This window comes from Oryctolagus cuniculus, chromosome 2, assembly GCF_964237555.1.
Source record: "Oryctolagus cuniculus chromosome 2, mOryCun1.1, whole genome shotgun sequence".
Lineage (NCBI taxonomy): Eukaryota > Metazoa > Chordata > Mammalia > Lagomorpha > Leporidae > Oryctolagus > Oryctolagus cuniculus.
In genome coordinates, this window is record NC_091433.1 from 108886479 (window position 1) to 108902063 (window position 15585).

The 15585-nt window shown below is 49.6% G+C and overlaps 1 protein-coding gene across 5 annotated transcripts in view; it reads left to right on the forward strand.

Annotated features, from left to right (window-relative positions):
* The window catches only part of AFF3 (ALF transcription elongation factor 3), a 598192-nt gene that overhangs the window by 578750 nt on the left and 3857 nt on the right, over window positions 1–15585 (forward strand). For 4 of the 5 annotated variants that reach the window (XM_051842640.2, XM_051842639.2, XM_051842641.2 and 1 more), the window contains 5 exons: window positions 606–742; window positions 6608–6679; window positions 8116–8209; window positions 11012–11061; window positions 11179–11402. In XM_051842640.2, coding sequence (XP_051698600.2) covers window positions 606–742; window positions 6608–6679; window positions 8116–8209; window positions 11012–11061; window positions 11179–11402 — 577 coding nt within the window. The remainder of the gene's footprint in view (window positions 1–605; window positions 743–6607; window positions 6680–8115; window positions 8210–11011; window positions 11062–11178; window positions 11403–15585) is intronic. The other variant, XM_051842642.2, reaches the window with a different exon arrangement.

Consider the following 15585-nt stretch of genomic DNA (forward strand, 5'->3'; position numbering starts at 1 on the left):
GGCTCAATAGGCTAATCCTCCACCTTGCGGCGCCGGCACACCGGGTTCTAGTCCCGGTTGGGGCGCCGGATTCTGTCCCGGTTGCCCCTCTTCCAGACCAGCTCTCTGCTATGGCCAGGGAGTGCAGTGGAGGATGGCCCAGGTGCTTGGGCCCTGCACCCCATGGGAGACCAGGAAAAGCACCTGGCTCCTGGCTCCTGCCATCGGATCAGCGCGGTGCGCCGGCTGCAGCGGCGGCCATTGGAGGGTGATCCAACGGCAAAGGAAGACCTTTCTCTCTCTGTCTCTCTCTCTCACTGTCCACTCTGCCTGTCAAAAAAAAAAAAAAAAGTTATTTAAACGTTACAAATGGTTTATTTCTGGAATTCTCCATTTAGTACTCCAGACTGAAGTCTTGACCCAAGTGACTGAAACGCTGGAAAGTGAAACCAGATGCCGGAAGACTGGTCACTGTGTCCTCACTGTTTGTCTTCTTGGTTCCATTGATGGGATTTTGGAACTCACTAGTCAGGTTTCCCAAAGAAAGTGTATAAGCTCTGTGGTAGTGCTACTGTATTCAAGTGATCCTTACCCAAGGCACTGCGCTCTCCCTCTCTCTTAACCAGGTGGAGAAGTTTGGGAAGGCCCTGAACTATGCCGAAGCGGCCTTGTCGTTTATTGAATGTGGAAATGCGATGGAACAAGGCCCCATGGAGTCCAAATCTCCCTACACCATGTACTCGGAAACCGTGGAGCTCATCAGGTAGGCGCTGTGTCCTCGCCAGGGAGACAAGTGCTGGGAGCAGATGGGCAAGGCCTGGGAGTGCTGGGTCAGCCTGCACCGTGAGTTCCCGGGGACCAGTGTGCATCCACCCAAAACCAGATTGGGAGATTTCTGCAAGGCACATCACACACCCTGTCTCCTCTGCCCTCTCTGGGGGCCAGCCCAGCCAGGGCAGCTCCGTGCCTCCCAACTGCTGCAGGGGGGAAGCCGAGTCTCGGTGGACCGTGTCATGCATGCTTCCCCCAGCTAGGAAGTGGCAGATTTTAAACGCACTTCACCTCTAAGCCGCTCTCTGATCTTTTAGCCTGGTTCAGGTTAATATACAGTAGGCGCTCCTTATCCATGGGAAATACATTCCGAGACCACCTGTGCGTGCCGGAAACTGTGGTTGCTACTGAACCCTATGTATACTCTGCTTTTTCCTAAATGTGTGTGCCTACGTAAAGTTTAATTTATAGATAGACACAAGAAGAGATTCACCACAATCAGTTATCACAGTAGATTGTAACAAAAGATATGTGAAGGCAGTCTGTCTCTCTCTCTCTCTCTCTCTCTCTCTCTCTCTGCCTCTGTGTCTCTCTCTGTCTCTGTCTCTGTCTCTGCCTGTCTCTGGCGCTCAGCTTGTCAGATGACAGGAAGGGAAAGAAGGAAGGAATTTTCAAAACCCAGACTTGAGCCCCATGCATGCAGAAGCAGTTTTGTTTGTTTGAGTGACAGAGAGCTTCCATCTGCAGATTTGATTCCTCTAATGCCAGCAACAGCTGGATCTGGACCAGGCCTAACCTGGAGACCAGGAACTCAGTCCAGGTCTCCCACACGAGTGGGAGGCAAGAACCCAGTTGCTTGAGCCATCACCACTGCATCCTGGGGTCCATTTAGTGAGAAGCTGGAGTGAGGATGTGGGAAGTGAACCCAGGCTGTCCAGTGGGAGGTGTGGTTAAGATGTCCACATCTCGCAAGGAAGCATGATTTCTCAAGGGTGCCTCACAGTGGCCCCCGGAAGACACCTGCCCTCCAGGCTGGAGAGAGGGGAGTGCACACCTGGACACCCCTCTAGTGACCTGTAGGGGGAACTTCATCCCTTTTTTTTTTTTTTTTCTTGACAAGCAGAGTTAGACAGTGAGAGAGAGAGAAAGGTCTTCCTTCTGTTGGTTCATCCCCCAAATGGCTGCCATGGCCGGCGCGCTGTGCCGATCTGAAGCCAGGAGCCAGGTGCTTCCTGCTAGTCTCCCATGCCGGTGCAGGGCCCAAGCACTTGGGCCATCCTCCACTGCCTTCCCGGGCCACAGCAGAGAGCTGAACTGGAAGAGGAGCGACCGGGACTAGAACCCGGGGTACCAGCGCCACAGGCAGAGGATTAGCCTAGTGAGCCGCAGCGCTGGCCAGAACTTCATCCCCTGATCCTATGGAGAAACTTTGCAATAAGCTTTATGTTCTCAGCAGGCTGAACTGCTGCAGATAACATCTGACACTCATTATGTGAAATGATCCCTCCTAAAACTCACTGTCGGAGGCTTATCTGATCCTGAGATCCTGAGCTACCTAGACCTAGACCCCTCTAGCCACGTCCTGCCTTTGCAAATGGAAGATTTCTAACCATCTCAGGTTATAGTCCTGGTCTACATTGACCTGAAGATGGTACGTGGTGTCTCACACCATTCTCCCTCCAGAAAATACTCTGCAGCCTTTGAAACTATCATCCTGACATCACAGAACATACCACCTTCAAAAAGCACAGCACTCCTCAAGAATATTTTGAACATTCAAGCTGCTCTCTATTATTTATCCTTAAAGTATGTAGTGAATTATCGTAAGCTGAGTCACTTCCCTACGCTGTGTAACTTAATCCTTCTATCCAGCTGTCTTTAGTCACCATTATCCAACCTTCCTCTATCCCCCACCATCACCCTTCTCAACGTGTAGTCATCACTAGTCTATATTCTGATTTTTAAAAAATGGTACAGTATTTTCAGCAGTGAATAAGACAGAATAAAAAAATAAGCCGGCGCCATGGTTCACCAGGCTAATCCTCCACCTAGTGGTGCCGGCACACCGGGTTCTAGTCCCAGTCGGGGCGCCAGATTCTGTCCCGGTTGCCCCTCTTCCAGGCCAGCTCTCTGCTATGGCCCGGGAGTACAGTGGAGGATGGCCCAAGTGCTTGGGCCCTGCACCCCATGGGAGACCAGGAGAAGCACCTGGCTCCTGCCTTCGGATCAGCGCAGTGAGCCGGCCACAGCGCACCAGCCTTGGTGGCCATTGGAGGGTGAACCAACGGCAAAAGGAAGACCTTTCTCTCTGTCTCTCTCTCTCACTGTCCACTCTGCCTGTAAAAGAATAAATAAATAAATAAAAATAAAAGTTAAGTGAGTGAGATTGGACAGGCTCAGTGCAGTCAGATATTCCAGGATATGTGTGTGTTGAGCACTGGAATTAGTTTTTGCGTTTGTGTTTGGTCTGATTTGTTCGCTGATGCATCCCTAGTCCTTAGAACAGTTCCCAGCACCTAGTATCTGCTCCGTAAGTATCTGAGGAATGAGAAGCAAGCCATTGAGCCCGCAGTGAACTGGCGGATCATGGCTGTTTAAAGGCACTCCCACTTGAAATACAGAAAGACAAATCAGAGGTGCCGATCAGTTGCGCCTGGGGTGCTGAGTGCTACGTGTGCTGTGTCCGCTGCTGCAGGTAACCTTGCTTGGTGGAGAGCAGTCTGGCCTGAAGGTAGTTCCGAATGAACAGAATCCCTTAAACCACCTGAAATTCTAAGACAAAAGGAATTTTCCTCCCCTGAGTTAGAAATTTTCCACTTAAACCTGCACATTGCCTACGAAGCCTGAGGCCCGTCTCCCTGGCTGGGAGACACTGGGAAGCCAGGAGCACAGGAGGGTGATCGCAGTGTCTACCCTAGGGTGCACCCTTGGACCCCGCAGTCGGGAGAATTCCTTTCTCCACAAGGGGCCAAGGGACACTGGAAGTTGGAGCTCCACCAGCACCAGAACCAGCCCAGCAAACCTCTCTTCCCACCCCACCTCACCACTGACAGTACCATCCAGGCCCATGGGGAGTAGCAGTGACACCAGATCCACCAGGCAAGCGAAGAAGTACCAGGAAAAGTCCAATGCAATTGGAACCCCTGCCTCCCAGATAGGCTAAAACCTGCTTGCTAAAACCTAAACAGGGGGACTGCCGGACAACCCAGAGTCTCCTAACATCATAGCCAGAATGCCTGGGATACAAAAGGAATTCACTCCTTATACCAAGAACCAGGAGCATCCCACCAGTCCCAAGATGAGTCAGATGTAGGAATTACCTAACAAAGATTTTAAAAGGAGCCACCATGCAAATGCTTTAGTAAGCAAAAAAATAGGAAAATTTTGTCCAGAAAGTGGCAGTTACTAAAAAAGAATCAAATGGAAGTAACAGGACTGAAAAATATCATAACAGAAACAAAAATATTCCCTGGATGGACTCAGTAATAGAACGGAGATGACAGAAGACAGAATCAATGAACTTGAAGACAGAAAATAGAATTTTTCCAGTCTGAACAACAGAGAGGAAATGGACTGAAAAAAGGAAACTGAATAGAGCCTAAAGCACTGAATTACTCCGTGTTCTGCTCCTACCACGGAATACGACAGGCGAGGCAGTTTATGAACAATAGGAGTTTATTCGACTCACAGTGCTGGAGCCGGGGAAGCGGAAGAACACGGCACCAGCATCTGGCTGGGCCTTCGTGCTGTATCATAACAAATGATGTTGCCTGAGACAGAAATAACTCGGGACTAACTCACTCTTTTTGTCAGAAGCCCACTCCCTCAGTAACCGACTCACTCCGACAGGCTGGCATTAATCCATTGGTGGGGACAGAGGTCCCGAGACCTAACAATCTCTGAAAGCTCCCGCCTCTGAGTACTGTTGCATTGTGGATTAAGTTTTCAGCCCATAAATAGGGGTGGGGGGACCACACATCGAAACTACAGCGTTCCACCCTCAGGTCCCCAAGTCCATGTCTTCACTACATGTAGTACCTTCCTTCCATCCCAGTAGCCCCAGAAGTCTTAACTCTGTCATCAGCTCCAGGGTCCGAAGTCTCATCGAAATCAGATGTGGGTAAGACTCAAAGCATAATTCGTCTGAAGCAATGACCCCTCCAGCTGTGAGCCTGGGACATCAGAGCAAGCCACCCACTTCCCACATTCAGCGGGGGGACAGACATCAGATAAGACATTCTCATTCCAACAAGGAGACGTGGCCACCAAGAAGGGGAAACCGGTCCAAAGCCCAACAAGGAAAACAATAAGTCTTGAGCCTGGAAAGCAGCCCCCTTCTGCATTATGTCGCACAGCCTGGGCACCCTTGGGCAGGGGGTGGGCCCCCGAGGCCTTGGGCAGGCTTTCGCCTGTGGCTTGGCCGGGCTCGGTGCACCCAGCAGCTCTCTTGGTTTTGAGCCTCGTGCCTGCAGTTCTCCCTGGCTGTAGCTCTGCAGTCCTAGGGTCACTCAAAGTGGAAAGATGTTGCTGATACTAATCAATCACAGATCATCTGTGTATCTGTAATGCCCAGAGGAACCACTATGAAAATGATACAGAGATGCATCCAGAAGTACCACACACGTGCGTGCTGTGATGATAACAGTATCGTTTCCTGAGCAGAGCAACAGTAGACTGGCCCACCATGCTGGGTGCCTTACACACTGACTGGGGTCATCCTAATGGCAGTTCCACGTGATCAGCAATATTGGTCTTATTTTATAAGGAAATGGAGGCTTAAATACTCTAATACACACATCTAAGCTCGCATCACTAATAAATACACTTTGCTTCAACCTGGGACTCTCTGGCCATCACACCTATTAGCTCAGCTCTCTCAAAGAGTCTGCGTACATAGCTTGGTATGTTATTGGGAGAAAGCAATGGCCAGTGCTCTGATCCAGAGAACTAAGTGGAATTCAGTGCCGTCCATAAAAGCCACTAGTTTCTCCTAACACATCCATGGAAACAAATATAGACTGAAAGTGCTCCCAGGACACGCAGACCATGGTCCAAACAAGAGTTGTGCAGCAAAGAAAAAAGGGGTCAGTCTGGGCTTTCGTGAGTGCCAGGGGTGAGAATTCTTCCCGAGAAAACCCCAGAGGGATTGACCTTGGCCTCCCTCTGTCAGCCGCTCAGCCATAAATCAGCATTTGGGAAAATGGACCCATTACTGGACACATCAGTGGTTCTTGAGCTGGTAGCACTCTCAGCCCTCTGTAGCATTTGAACTTGTACCGTTAACAAGCAGAAAGCAGGTAGGCATCATCAAAGTCGTTTTGTTGTAGCCATCACGACAACGTAATGCGTGGGGAAAATGGAGCAGGCTCAGCTAGCTTTTCAGAAAGGATTGTCAGCAAGTACTGGTAAGTATCAGGCAGGGAGAACGACCATCCTAGGATAGGTTTTGTTTATATTTTCAGTGGTTGTGCATTCATTTTTATTAATTTGAAAGGCAGAGTAACAGAGAGAGAAGGAGAAAGAGAAATCTTCCCTCCACTAGTTCACTCCACAAATGCCCGCAACAGCCAGGGCTGAGTCGGGCAGAAGCCAGGATTCTGGAACTCAGGGTCTCCCACATGGGTGGCAGGGACCCAAGTTCCTGGGCCACCGTCCATTGCCTTCTAGGAGTATTAGCAGGAAGATGGATCAGACGCGGAGGCAGGAATCGATCCCAGGCACTCTGGTCTGGGTGCTGGCGTCCCACGCAACAGTCTAACCCACTGCACTATGCCACCACCCAGGGAAGGTTTTGTTGTTAGTAAGAAGGCTTTGTTTTTTTATTTCTTTGCTTTTTTTTTTTTTCTTTCTTCTTTAGGTATGCTATGAGACTAAAAACTCATTCAGGTCCCAATGCCACACCAGAGGACAAGCAGCTGGCCGCGTTATGGTGAGTGTGTCATCTCAGCCTGATGTGGTATCCCCAGACTCTGACGCCATCATTGCAAGCCAGCTGCTAAAATGCGTGTCTTCTCACTTCCAAAGCCCAGGCCGGTAATGCTGACCCAGGAGAGTCCTGATCATTCCTTGCATGTGATCTGAACTCACAGAGGTTGAAGAGGGACAGGTCAATTACACAAGGATAATTGTTTTCTGTATGTTTTCTGTATGAGGGTGTATTTTAAAATCAGATGGGTCTATGTTTTAACAATTTGAATATGAGTGGAATTTCTCTTGTGTTTAACATTTTAAATGCAATCAAAATAATTCATGTGTTTGCTTGTCAAGGGGGGATTAGTATGACTCCAGCATGATGATGCATTAAAGTTCTCTGCACAGTAATAAAATCACATCCTTCAATATCTTTCTATATTTATCACTACAATGATAATGATTTTGTAATTATAAAAATAATAATTTTGCCTGTGGCATCTCCCTGGGACCTGTCACCCTACTCCCGATGTCATAGGACATCTCTCATGGGTTCCTTCTGTTAAAAAAAAAAATTTTGTTGTCCATTCGGAAGTCAGATCAAGTCTCACAAAGTTCAGCAGCGACACACACGAAAGAGTCTTGGGTTATCTCTCAGCATCACATCAGCTGGAGTCTGGAGCGTTGACACCGTGTCACAGGATCTGGTGTGTCAGTGCCGGATCTAAGTGGCGACAGTAATTCTGGGTGACAAGCACCCAGAAGGAGAGAAGAGGTCTCGGGAAAGGCTGGCGACACTCCTTTCTCCAAGTTCCATATTGAGATAAATAATGACTGTTAATGACTACTGTGGTGTTAGGTGCCATACTAGCAGGTAAACCACTACAGAATACCACAGGGAGTAATACGATGACCACTGTTCTCAGTGTTTTTTCATATCTTTGACTTGATTTGAATTCACTCAATGGCGGGGGGGGTCTTCAAAATATTCATTCATGGAAAATGCCTCTTAGAAAAAAGTTACACATGGAGTTCAAAAAATTTTTTGCATCAAAGTAAGCTTGCTTTTTAATTCTGTTTTCCATGTATTTTTGAAAGTACCTTCCTACTCCAGTAAAGTATGAAAAAGCAAAGGGAACCAATGGCTGGCCCAGGAGGCCAGAACTCCCTTGCGCCACTCATGGGGAGAGACTGCCCCCTGGTGGTCAGAGAAGACAGTGGCCAGACTTTGCCACCCAACAAAGAGGTCCTAATAGAGCTTCCATGAAATGATCAAACAGTAAATATATTTATCAAGTACCTCCTTGTAGTCCTTGGACAGGTACTCACAGACATCCATGAGCTTACAGATAGATTTTGCATACATAAACGTGTAAGCACGGAGTGCCTGGGCATGTGATGTTTTTTGAACACATTTGTCATCTTCTAAGGGCCCCTTTTCTGTCTCTGCTGCAGTTACCGATGCTTGGCTCTCCTGTACTGGCGGATGTTTCGACTCAAGAGGGACCATGCTGTCAAGTACTCGAAAGCACTGATCGACTATTTCAAGGTGCTGCCTGGTGTATCAGCAAAAGACTCCCTTGCATTGAGCTAACTGTCAAGGGCATCCTTGAGAACCCCTGCTTCGGGGCTGGTCCACGCCACCTCTGGTCTCCAGCCCTATATGACACACCTGTGACTTTTGGGCTCAGAATGGTCCTTGCAAGCCCATCTAATTTATGTCTCCCTCTTCTTGTCTGAGTACTTGTATGGCCTCAAGAGAAAGAAGGTTCAGGCACTCATGGCAGTGTCCTAAGAAATTCGTCTTTTTTTTTTTTTTTTACAGGCAGAGTGGATAGTGTCGCTCCCCCTCTTCATGGAGGAACGACACTAAACCCTGCCTAGGCTTCATATCCGAGTCATGGCACCATTATGTCGCTCCCCCTCTTTGCGGAGGAACGACACAGGACCCTGCGTTGTTCTTTTGTCTGCTCGGCCCTCCCCGGGTTTGCTGCTGGTTCTTCCCGGGTTGGCTACTGTCCCTTCCACCTCCGTGGAAGGGCAGTTCCCCCTGCCACATTCCCCACTTCCGCGGGGGAGCGGCACACCGCCGGCCGGCTCTCTCGGGGGCTGCACACGTGTTCCTTCAGATAGATGTTCCCCCTAGATGTTCCTGGTGCATGTTGTCTCTCTCCTCCTTTATAGTCCTCTTCCGCCAATCCCAACTCGGCTGCCCACACGCCGAGTACGCTGCTCTCCTCCAATCAGGAGCAGGATCAGCTCCTGGAGGTCATCACTCAAGTTGGCAAGAGGCAGCTGCGTAGAAGCTATTTCCTCCTCTCCCAGCGCCATATTGTGGGAGAGCAGATGCATAGAATAAGTCTTAATTCCAGTAACTTAGTCTAGTCCGAGTTGCTCCCCACAGATAGAGAGAGAGAGAGAGAAAGGTCTTCCTTTGCCGTTGGTTCACCCTCCAATGGCCGCCACGGCCGGCGCACCACGCTGATCCGATGGCAGGAGCCAGGTACTTATCCTGGTCTCCCATGGGGTACAGGGCCCAAGCACTTGGGCCATCCTCCACTGCACTCCCGGGCCACAGCAGAGAGCTGGCCTGGAAGAGGGGCAACCGGGACAGAATCCGGCGCCCCAACCGGGACTAGAACCCGGTATGCCGGCACCGCAAGGCGGAGGATTAGCCTAGTGAGCTGCGGCGCTGGCCGGAAATTCGTCTTTATAGCAGACATCAATTCCTCCATTCACGCAGAGCTTCTTTCCCTGGGAAGTAGCTAACTTCGAGCCACTTCCTCCTGCTCTCCAGTAGCTCATTTACTTTTTAATAGAGGTTGGGGTTATTTAAAATGATAGAAACCCTGTGTTGAAACTCAGAGGCACTAGGGCAGTAGCAACGTGCAAGTACAAGAGTAAGCATTGCCAAAGCCTGCTTGTCTCAGGGAGTAAAATTCCTTTCACTGGGAGAATTTTTGCAAAGAGCAAAGCCCCTTCTCCAATGCACCATTGTAAGGTGAACCTGAAGTTAGTCATTTGTTTGAGATTTCTGGGCTATTTCTCTAGAGAAATGAGAACTTTGCACCATGCCTGCCTCTGCCACCCCTTTGCAGCTACACAGCCATCATTGCAGGTCCTCGAATCCCCAGCCTCTACTTCCTGAAAGTTATCTCTGATGACTGCGCTATCTTGGGCCCCATGGCACTGTGGGTGCCCTGCTGCCTTCCTCATTGTGCCTGTACAGTCACCAGGTGCTAAGCGAAGGAGATCATGTCTTGACCCATGGTGCATCGTGCGTTGCACTGGTGTTGAGCCCTCCCTTGATTTGACACCCCAAGAGTCACGATCAGTAGTTTTCAGAAATAGAAAATCTAAGAGCTCATACTAAAGAGAAGCCTTCCAGTCAAAAAATGCTGCAATAAAAAAGGAAGCTGCATTCTGAGAGCCACAAGAGGTTATAACAACTTTTAAGGGATCTAAGACATTCTCGGGGTGTGTGTAGGCAGCCCATGAGTGTGCAGTGTGTGGAGAACCCAACCTCCCCACTCCTGGCCATGTCCCTTCCAGGAGCTGTTTGTCTTTCCCCTTCATCAAAGGCTGATTTTTAGTGTATTTTTCATCAACAGTGACAAGATGTACGTATTTATGCATCACAAAGATCATTTTCCCCCTTCATAGCCCAGTAGACTTCTCTCCAGAAAGATATTCTAGGATTCTCAGAGGGGACGTTCTCCTTGCTGTGGACACAATTTCTTTTAAATGCCTGATGTAAACACCTGGCTCATGCAATGTACACCCTAAATCAGCATCTCCGGGTATATCTGAATTTTCGGCCATCCTGTCTGTCAAGGGAGCCTACTTTAATTTCTTCCTGTAGGACTGTTCACCAGCATCTTCTTTGAAGACAGATAATTCTCAAAGTTAACAAATGAACCCGATAGAATTCAATGGCTTGTCTCTTTGCAGGCATTAAATAAATGTGTATCAATAGTTCCAGCAAATAATCCCTCCGTTCAAATATTTAATTTGTTCCTTTTCAGAAAAGGAAAGCAGTTAGTCTGGGCCAGGATTGCACAGGCTCTCAAGATTCTGTTTTGATTGGGAATCTAAAATGTACACGTAGAAACCCAAGCTGTGGGCCGAGCCTTTCACGTTAGCCTCTGTGGGGCCCCCGGCAGCTGCCCTGACTTGCTTTGAAAGGAGGAGCAGGGAGCTTTGCCCTGGTGGAGCCCCGCATCCAGTGTCTCTGAATCCGCGTGGGGACTGCGAAGTCCTCAACACTCACGTCTCCCACACGCGCATTGACTGGCCACTGTTGACCCCTAAGCTCACCGCACTCACCGTCTCTGTTTTTATTTTCCTGCAGAATTCATCAAAAGCCGCCCAGGCCCCGTCCCCATGGAGCACCAGTGGAAAGTAAGTAACCCGTTGGTGAGCAGGGCCATGCATGGTGCTCTCACTGTCCCCAGGGGCTGCCCCACTGCGCCTGCTCCGGGCCTCTCCACTCTGGTTTCTCTGCCTCTCCCCTTCCAGGAGCACTGGAACCCCATCCCCCATGTCTCCCAACCCCTCTCCCACCAGCTCCGTGGGGTCTCAGGGCAGCCTCTCGAGCGCCAGCTCCCTGTCCCCGACCACCATCATCAGCATCCCGCAGCGCATCCACCAGATGGCGGCCAACCACGTCAGCATCACCAACAGCATTCTGCACAGCTACGACTACTGGGAGATGGCCGACAACTTGGCCAAGGAAAACAGAGGTAGGTGCACCGCTGGTGGGGGGTGGGGGCGTGGAGTGGGGCAGAAGGCGTGCAAGGTTCCCTGGCTGGGGAGACGGACTGGCCCACAGGCATCACCACGTTCCTCTCCAGTTTTCTTGGTTCATCCAAGGAGAGGAAGCAGGAGCTGCACCTGCTGGGTGACACCTTTCCTGACCTGTCCCCTCACTCAGGGACTACAGACAACAGCAGAGTTTTAGGTGTGACACTGATGTAGCTACAGATGTGGATAGAGGTGTGCGGGTATTGGTGCAGATAACAGGTACAGATATACACACATGTGTTTTCCCTTTGGACAGTAAGCTCTTTTGAAGGTACTTGTATTATTCACCTTTGTAGTCCTAAGACCTAGCGTAGGGGCTGCCGCTGTGGCTAAACCTCCGCCTGTGCCACTGGCATCCCGTATAGACACAGGTTCGTGTCCCAGCTGCTCCTCTTCCCATCCAGCTCTCTGCTAATGGTCTGGGAAAGCAGTGGAAGATGTGGCCCAAGTGCTTGGGCCCCTGCACACATGTGGGAGACATTGAAGAAGCTCCTGGCTCCTGGCTTTGGATGGGCCCAGCTCCAGCCATTGCAGCCATTTGGGGAGTAAACCAGTGGATGGAAGATCTCTCTGTAACTCTGCCTCTCAAATAAATAAATAAATCTAAAAAAAAAAAAAAAAAAAAAAAAAAAAAAAAAAAACTAGCACAATCCCTGGAACACAGTTAGAGCTTGAAACATTAAACATTGAATGAATGAATGAGAATGTTAAAAGCTCTTTAAGCACCAGCTGCTTACAATTGAAAAGAGTGTTTTACATGTAGCTATATTTATTTTTTCTTATTTTCATTTTATTTGAAAGGCAGGGTGTCCTTGACAGACAGAGAGCAGCCGTGCACTGGCTCACTGTCTAGATGCCTGCAATAGTCAGGCCTGTGCCGGGCCACAGCCAGGAGCTAGGAACTCCATCCAGATCTCCTACATGGATGGCAGCAACCCAAATATTTGAGTCATCACCTGTTACCTCCCAGGGCTCACGTTAGTAGGAAGCTGGGATTGGAAGCGGAGGCAGCACTCAAAAGAGGCTCTCCGGTATGGGACACGGGCATCCCTGCAGCCATCTTAACCAATGCACCACACACCCATCCCTATGTGCTCTTGCAAAATAACATTGGTTTTTAATGGTTACAAAAGTAACAGACACTTACTGTGGCTACATTTGTAGTTCAAGACCTAGTGCAAACTCCCAAGGCACCAGCATTGTGGCAGAGCAGGCTAAGACTCCACCTGCGATGTGGGCAGCCCATATGGGTGCAGGTTCAAGATCTGGCTGCTCCATTTCCCATCCAGCTCCCTGCTACTGTGCCTGGGAAAGCAGCGGAAGATGGCCCAAGTGCTTGGGCCTCTGTACCCTCAGGGGAGACCAGGAAGAATTGCTCTGGGCTCTTTGCTTCAGCCTGGCCTAGCCCTAGCTGTTGTGACCATTTGGGGAGTGAACCAGTGGGTGGAAGATTCTCTCTCTCTCTCCCTCCCTCCCTCTCTCTCTCTCTCTCTCTCTCTCTCTGTAACTTTTCCTTTCAAATAAATATATATATATATATATCTTTAAAAACAAATAGAAAGCTACAGCAAAACTTATCACCAAAAGTAACTCCTATTAACATTCTACCAGTTTTAGTCTTTTTTCCCCAAATGTGCGCTATGCTTACCAGAGTAAGATCATACTGTATATCTTCTGTTCAATTAACATTATCAGATACTTTCTCATGTCACTAATTCCAAAACACCATTTATGGTGTTTAGCGTAGCAGCTAAGATGCCACCATGTTCCATAATGGAGTATCTGGTTTGTATACCCTCATCTGTCTCCCTGCTGATGCAGATCCTGGGAGGTAGCAGGAATGGCTCAAGTGACTGCATCCCTTCCACCTGCCTGGGAGACCTGGATTATATGTCTGGCTCCTGACTGCATACCCACCGCAGCCCCAACCATGGTGGGCATTTGGGGAGTGAACCAGTGGGTGAGGGAGCACTCTCTCTCGTGTGCTCTCTCTCTCTCTCTCTCTCCCTGTTTCCCTCTCTGCCTCCCCTCCCTCCCTCTCTCTCCTCAATTTCTCTGAAAAAATTAAATTTGAAACATTTTAAACCTACCCTTTATCATGGTTCTTTAATACTGTCGGAACATGATGGCTATGTAGCAGTCAAGTGCCATTTCTCGGACCATGTCCCTGTTGTTGGACTGTAGGCTGCTTCCAGTTTTTTCCTACTGTGGCAAACAGCGTTGTGATAAATATTCTTACAGAAGTCATCACCACATTTCTGCTTATTTTCTTAGGAGGGAGTTGTGGGTCAATAAGTATAAATTATGTAAGGCAACATCTTGACCAACACTGTTAACTCTATTCCTGAAAGATTAACCACTTTACTCCTCTCATATCTGCAACAAGGGGGAGGCTAAACCCGAGCTCACTTTGGGGCCAGTAATTGCTACCAGTGTCCCCATGGGAGTGTTAGCTTCTGAGAACAAGAGCAGGATGTCCACCTGAGGAATGGTTGGCCCAGGTGGAGCCCGAGAGTGTAGCACTGTGCAGGACAGAATTGCTGCACCCTGGAAGTCCAGTGGGAGAGCCACAGAAGTCAGAGGCCTGCAGACCCGCCAGAGGAGCAGGCGTGGAACAGCGCTTCCAGAAGTGCCTGGCCGAGGGCCTGAAAGGGCCAGGGGAGCAAACCAGAGGGGACGAACGTATAGAAATACACACATGCAGGTTGGGAGCCCCTGGAGAGGCCACGCTACAGAGAGCTCAGTGCCGTGTGCCAGGGCAAGCTCAGCTCCACCTCTCCTCCTCCTCGCTCCCAGATCCCCGCCATGCCTGTCTTCCCAGCCGCCTGCAACAGTCTTCCTGACCCTCCCCTCCCCTCCCCTCCCCTCCCCTCCTCTCCCCTCCCCTCCCCTTCCCTTCCCCAGCAGGACTCCATCTGTATTTATGAGGGGACTTCAGAAAGTTCATGGACAGCAGAATTAAAAGAAGTTTATTTGAAATCAGACCTGGTTTTTTTATAATATGTTTCCATGAACTTTTTGAAGACCCCTTCAATATGCATGGATTTCAAAAATTATTTGCACCAAAATATACTTACTCCTTAATTCCATTTCCCATAACTTTTTTTATATAAAATTGATCTCTTTGAAAGGCAAAATGACACAGAGATTGATCTTCTATCTGCTGGTTCACTCTCCAAATGGCTGCAATGGCTGAGGCTGGGCCAGGCCAAAGCCAAGGACCAGGAACTCCATCCAAGTCTCCCACGTGGGTGGCAGGGGCTCAAGCACTTGGGCCATCTTCTGCTACTTTCCCAGGCGCATTAGCAGGGAGCTGGGTCAGAAGCAGAGCAGCTGGGACCGAACCCACACCCAGCGTCACAGGCTGTGGTCTAACTCTGGGCCACAACAGCAGCCCCTTCCTTGCGCTTCTTCAAGTGCCCTCGTTCGTGTGCACCTTTGTACAATGTGCCCCAGATTCCGACTGCTGTTACTCAGTGACCCCCCTGTGCCAGCAGAGTGGCCACATGACCTTGTCGGTCTTAATCAGTCACTGAGCTGAGCCCACCTGGGGTCCATTCCTGCCCTGCCCCCACAAGATGCCTTGTTTCATGAAAGGGCAAACACAGAGAACATTCCAGAAGCTAGAAGGCCCACTTCAGTAAAGATGACTCAGGACTTTCAGTAGAGATGACTCAGCACCTTCAGTAGAGATGGCTCAGCACCTGGCTGAGATTTGCCCGCAGGAACCCAGAGCCTCCCCAAAGTTGGACTCACTGTTAGGACCCAGCGTGTGCAGCGCCTGAGCGCAGGATAAGGGATGACAGAGCCGCATTGACACTGAGCACAGGGAATGTTACTGCGCTGGGAGAATGCAGTCTGAGAATTGGGATTTTCTTTGCCATTTGGCTACGTTGACATTATTCACTTCAATTACAAATGGCAGATCCCGCTCAGTTAATTATTTGGCTGGAGGGTGAGTCCCGCCCCCTTTGGTTTGGTTTTGTTCAGTGGAATGCTGCAGACACGTGACGACACACAGAATCCTTGATCTGTGCAGAGAACTTGAACGGGATTTTTTTTTTCCCTAAGTCACTCGGATCCTGAGCTCAGAGCAGCATGGGTGGCACTCTTAACAGTTCT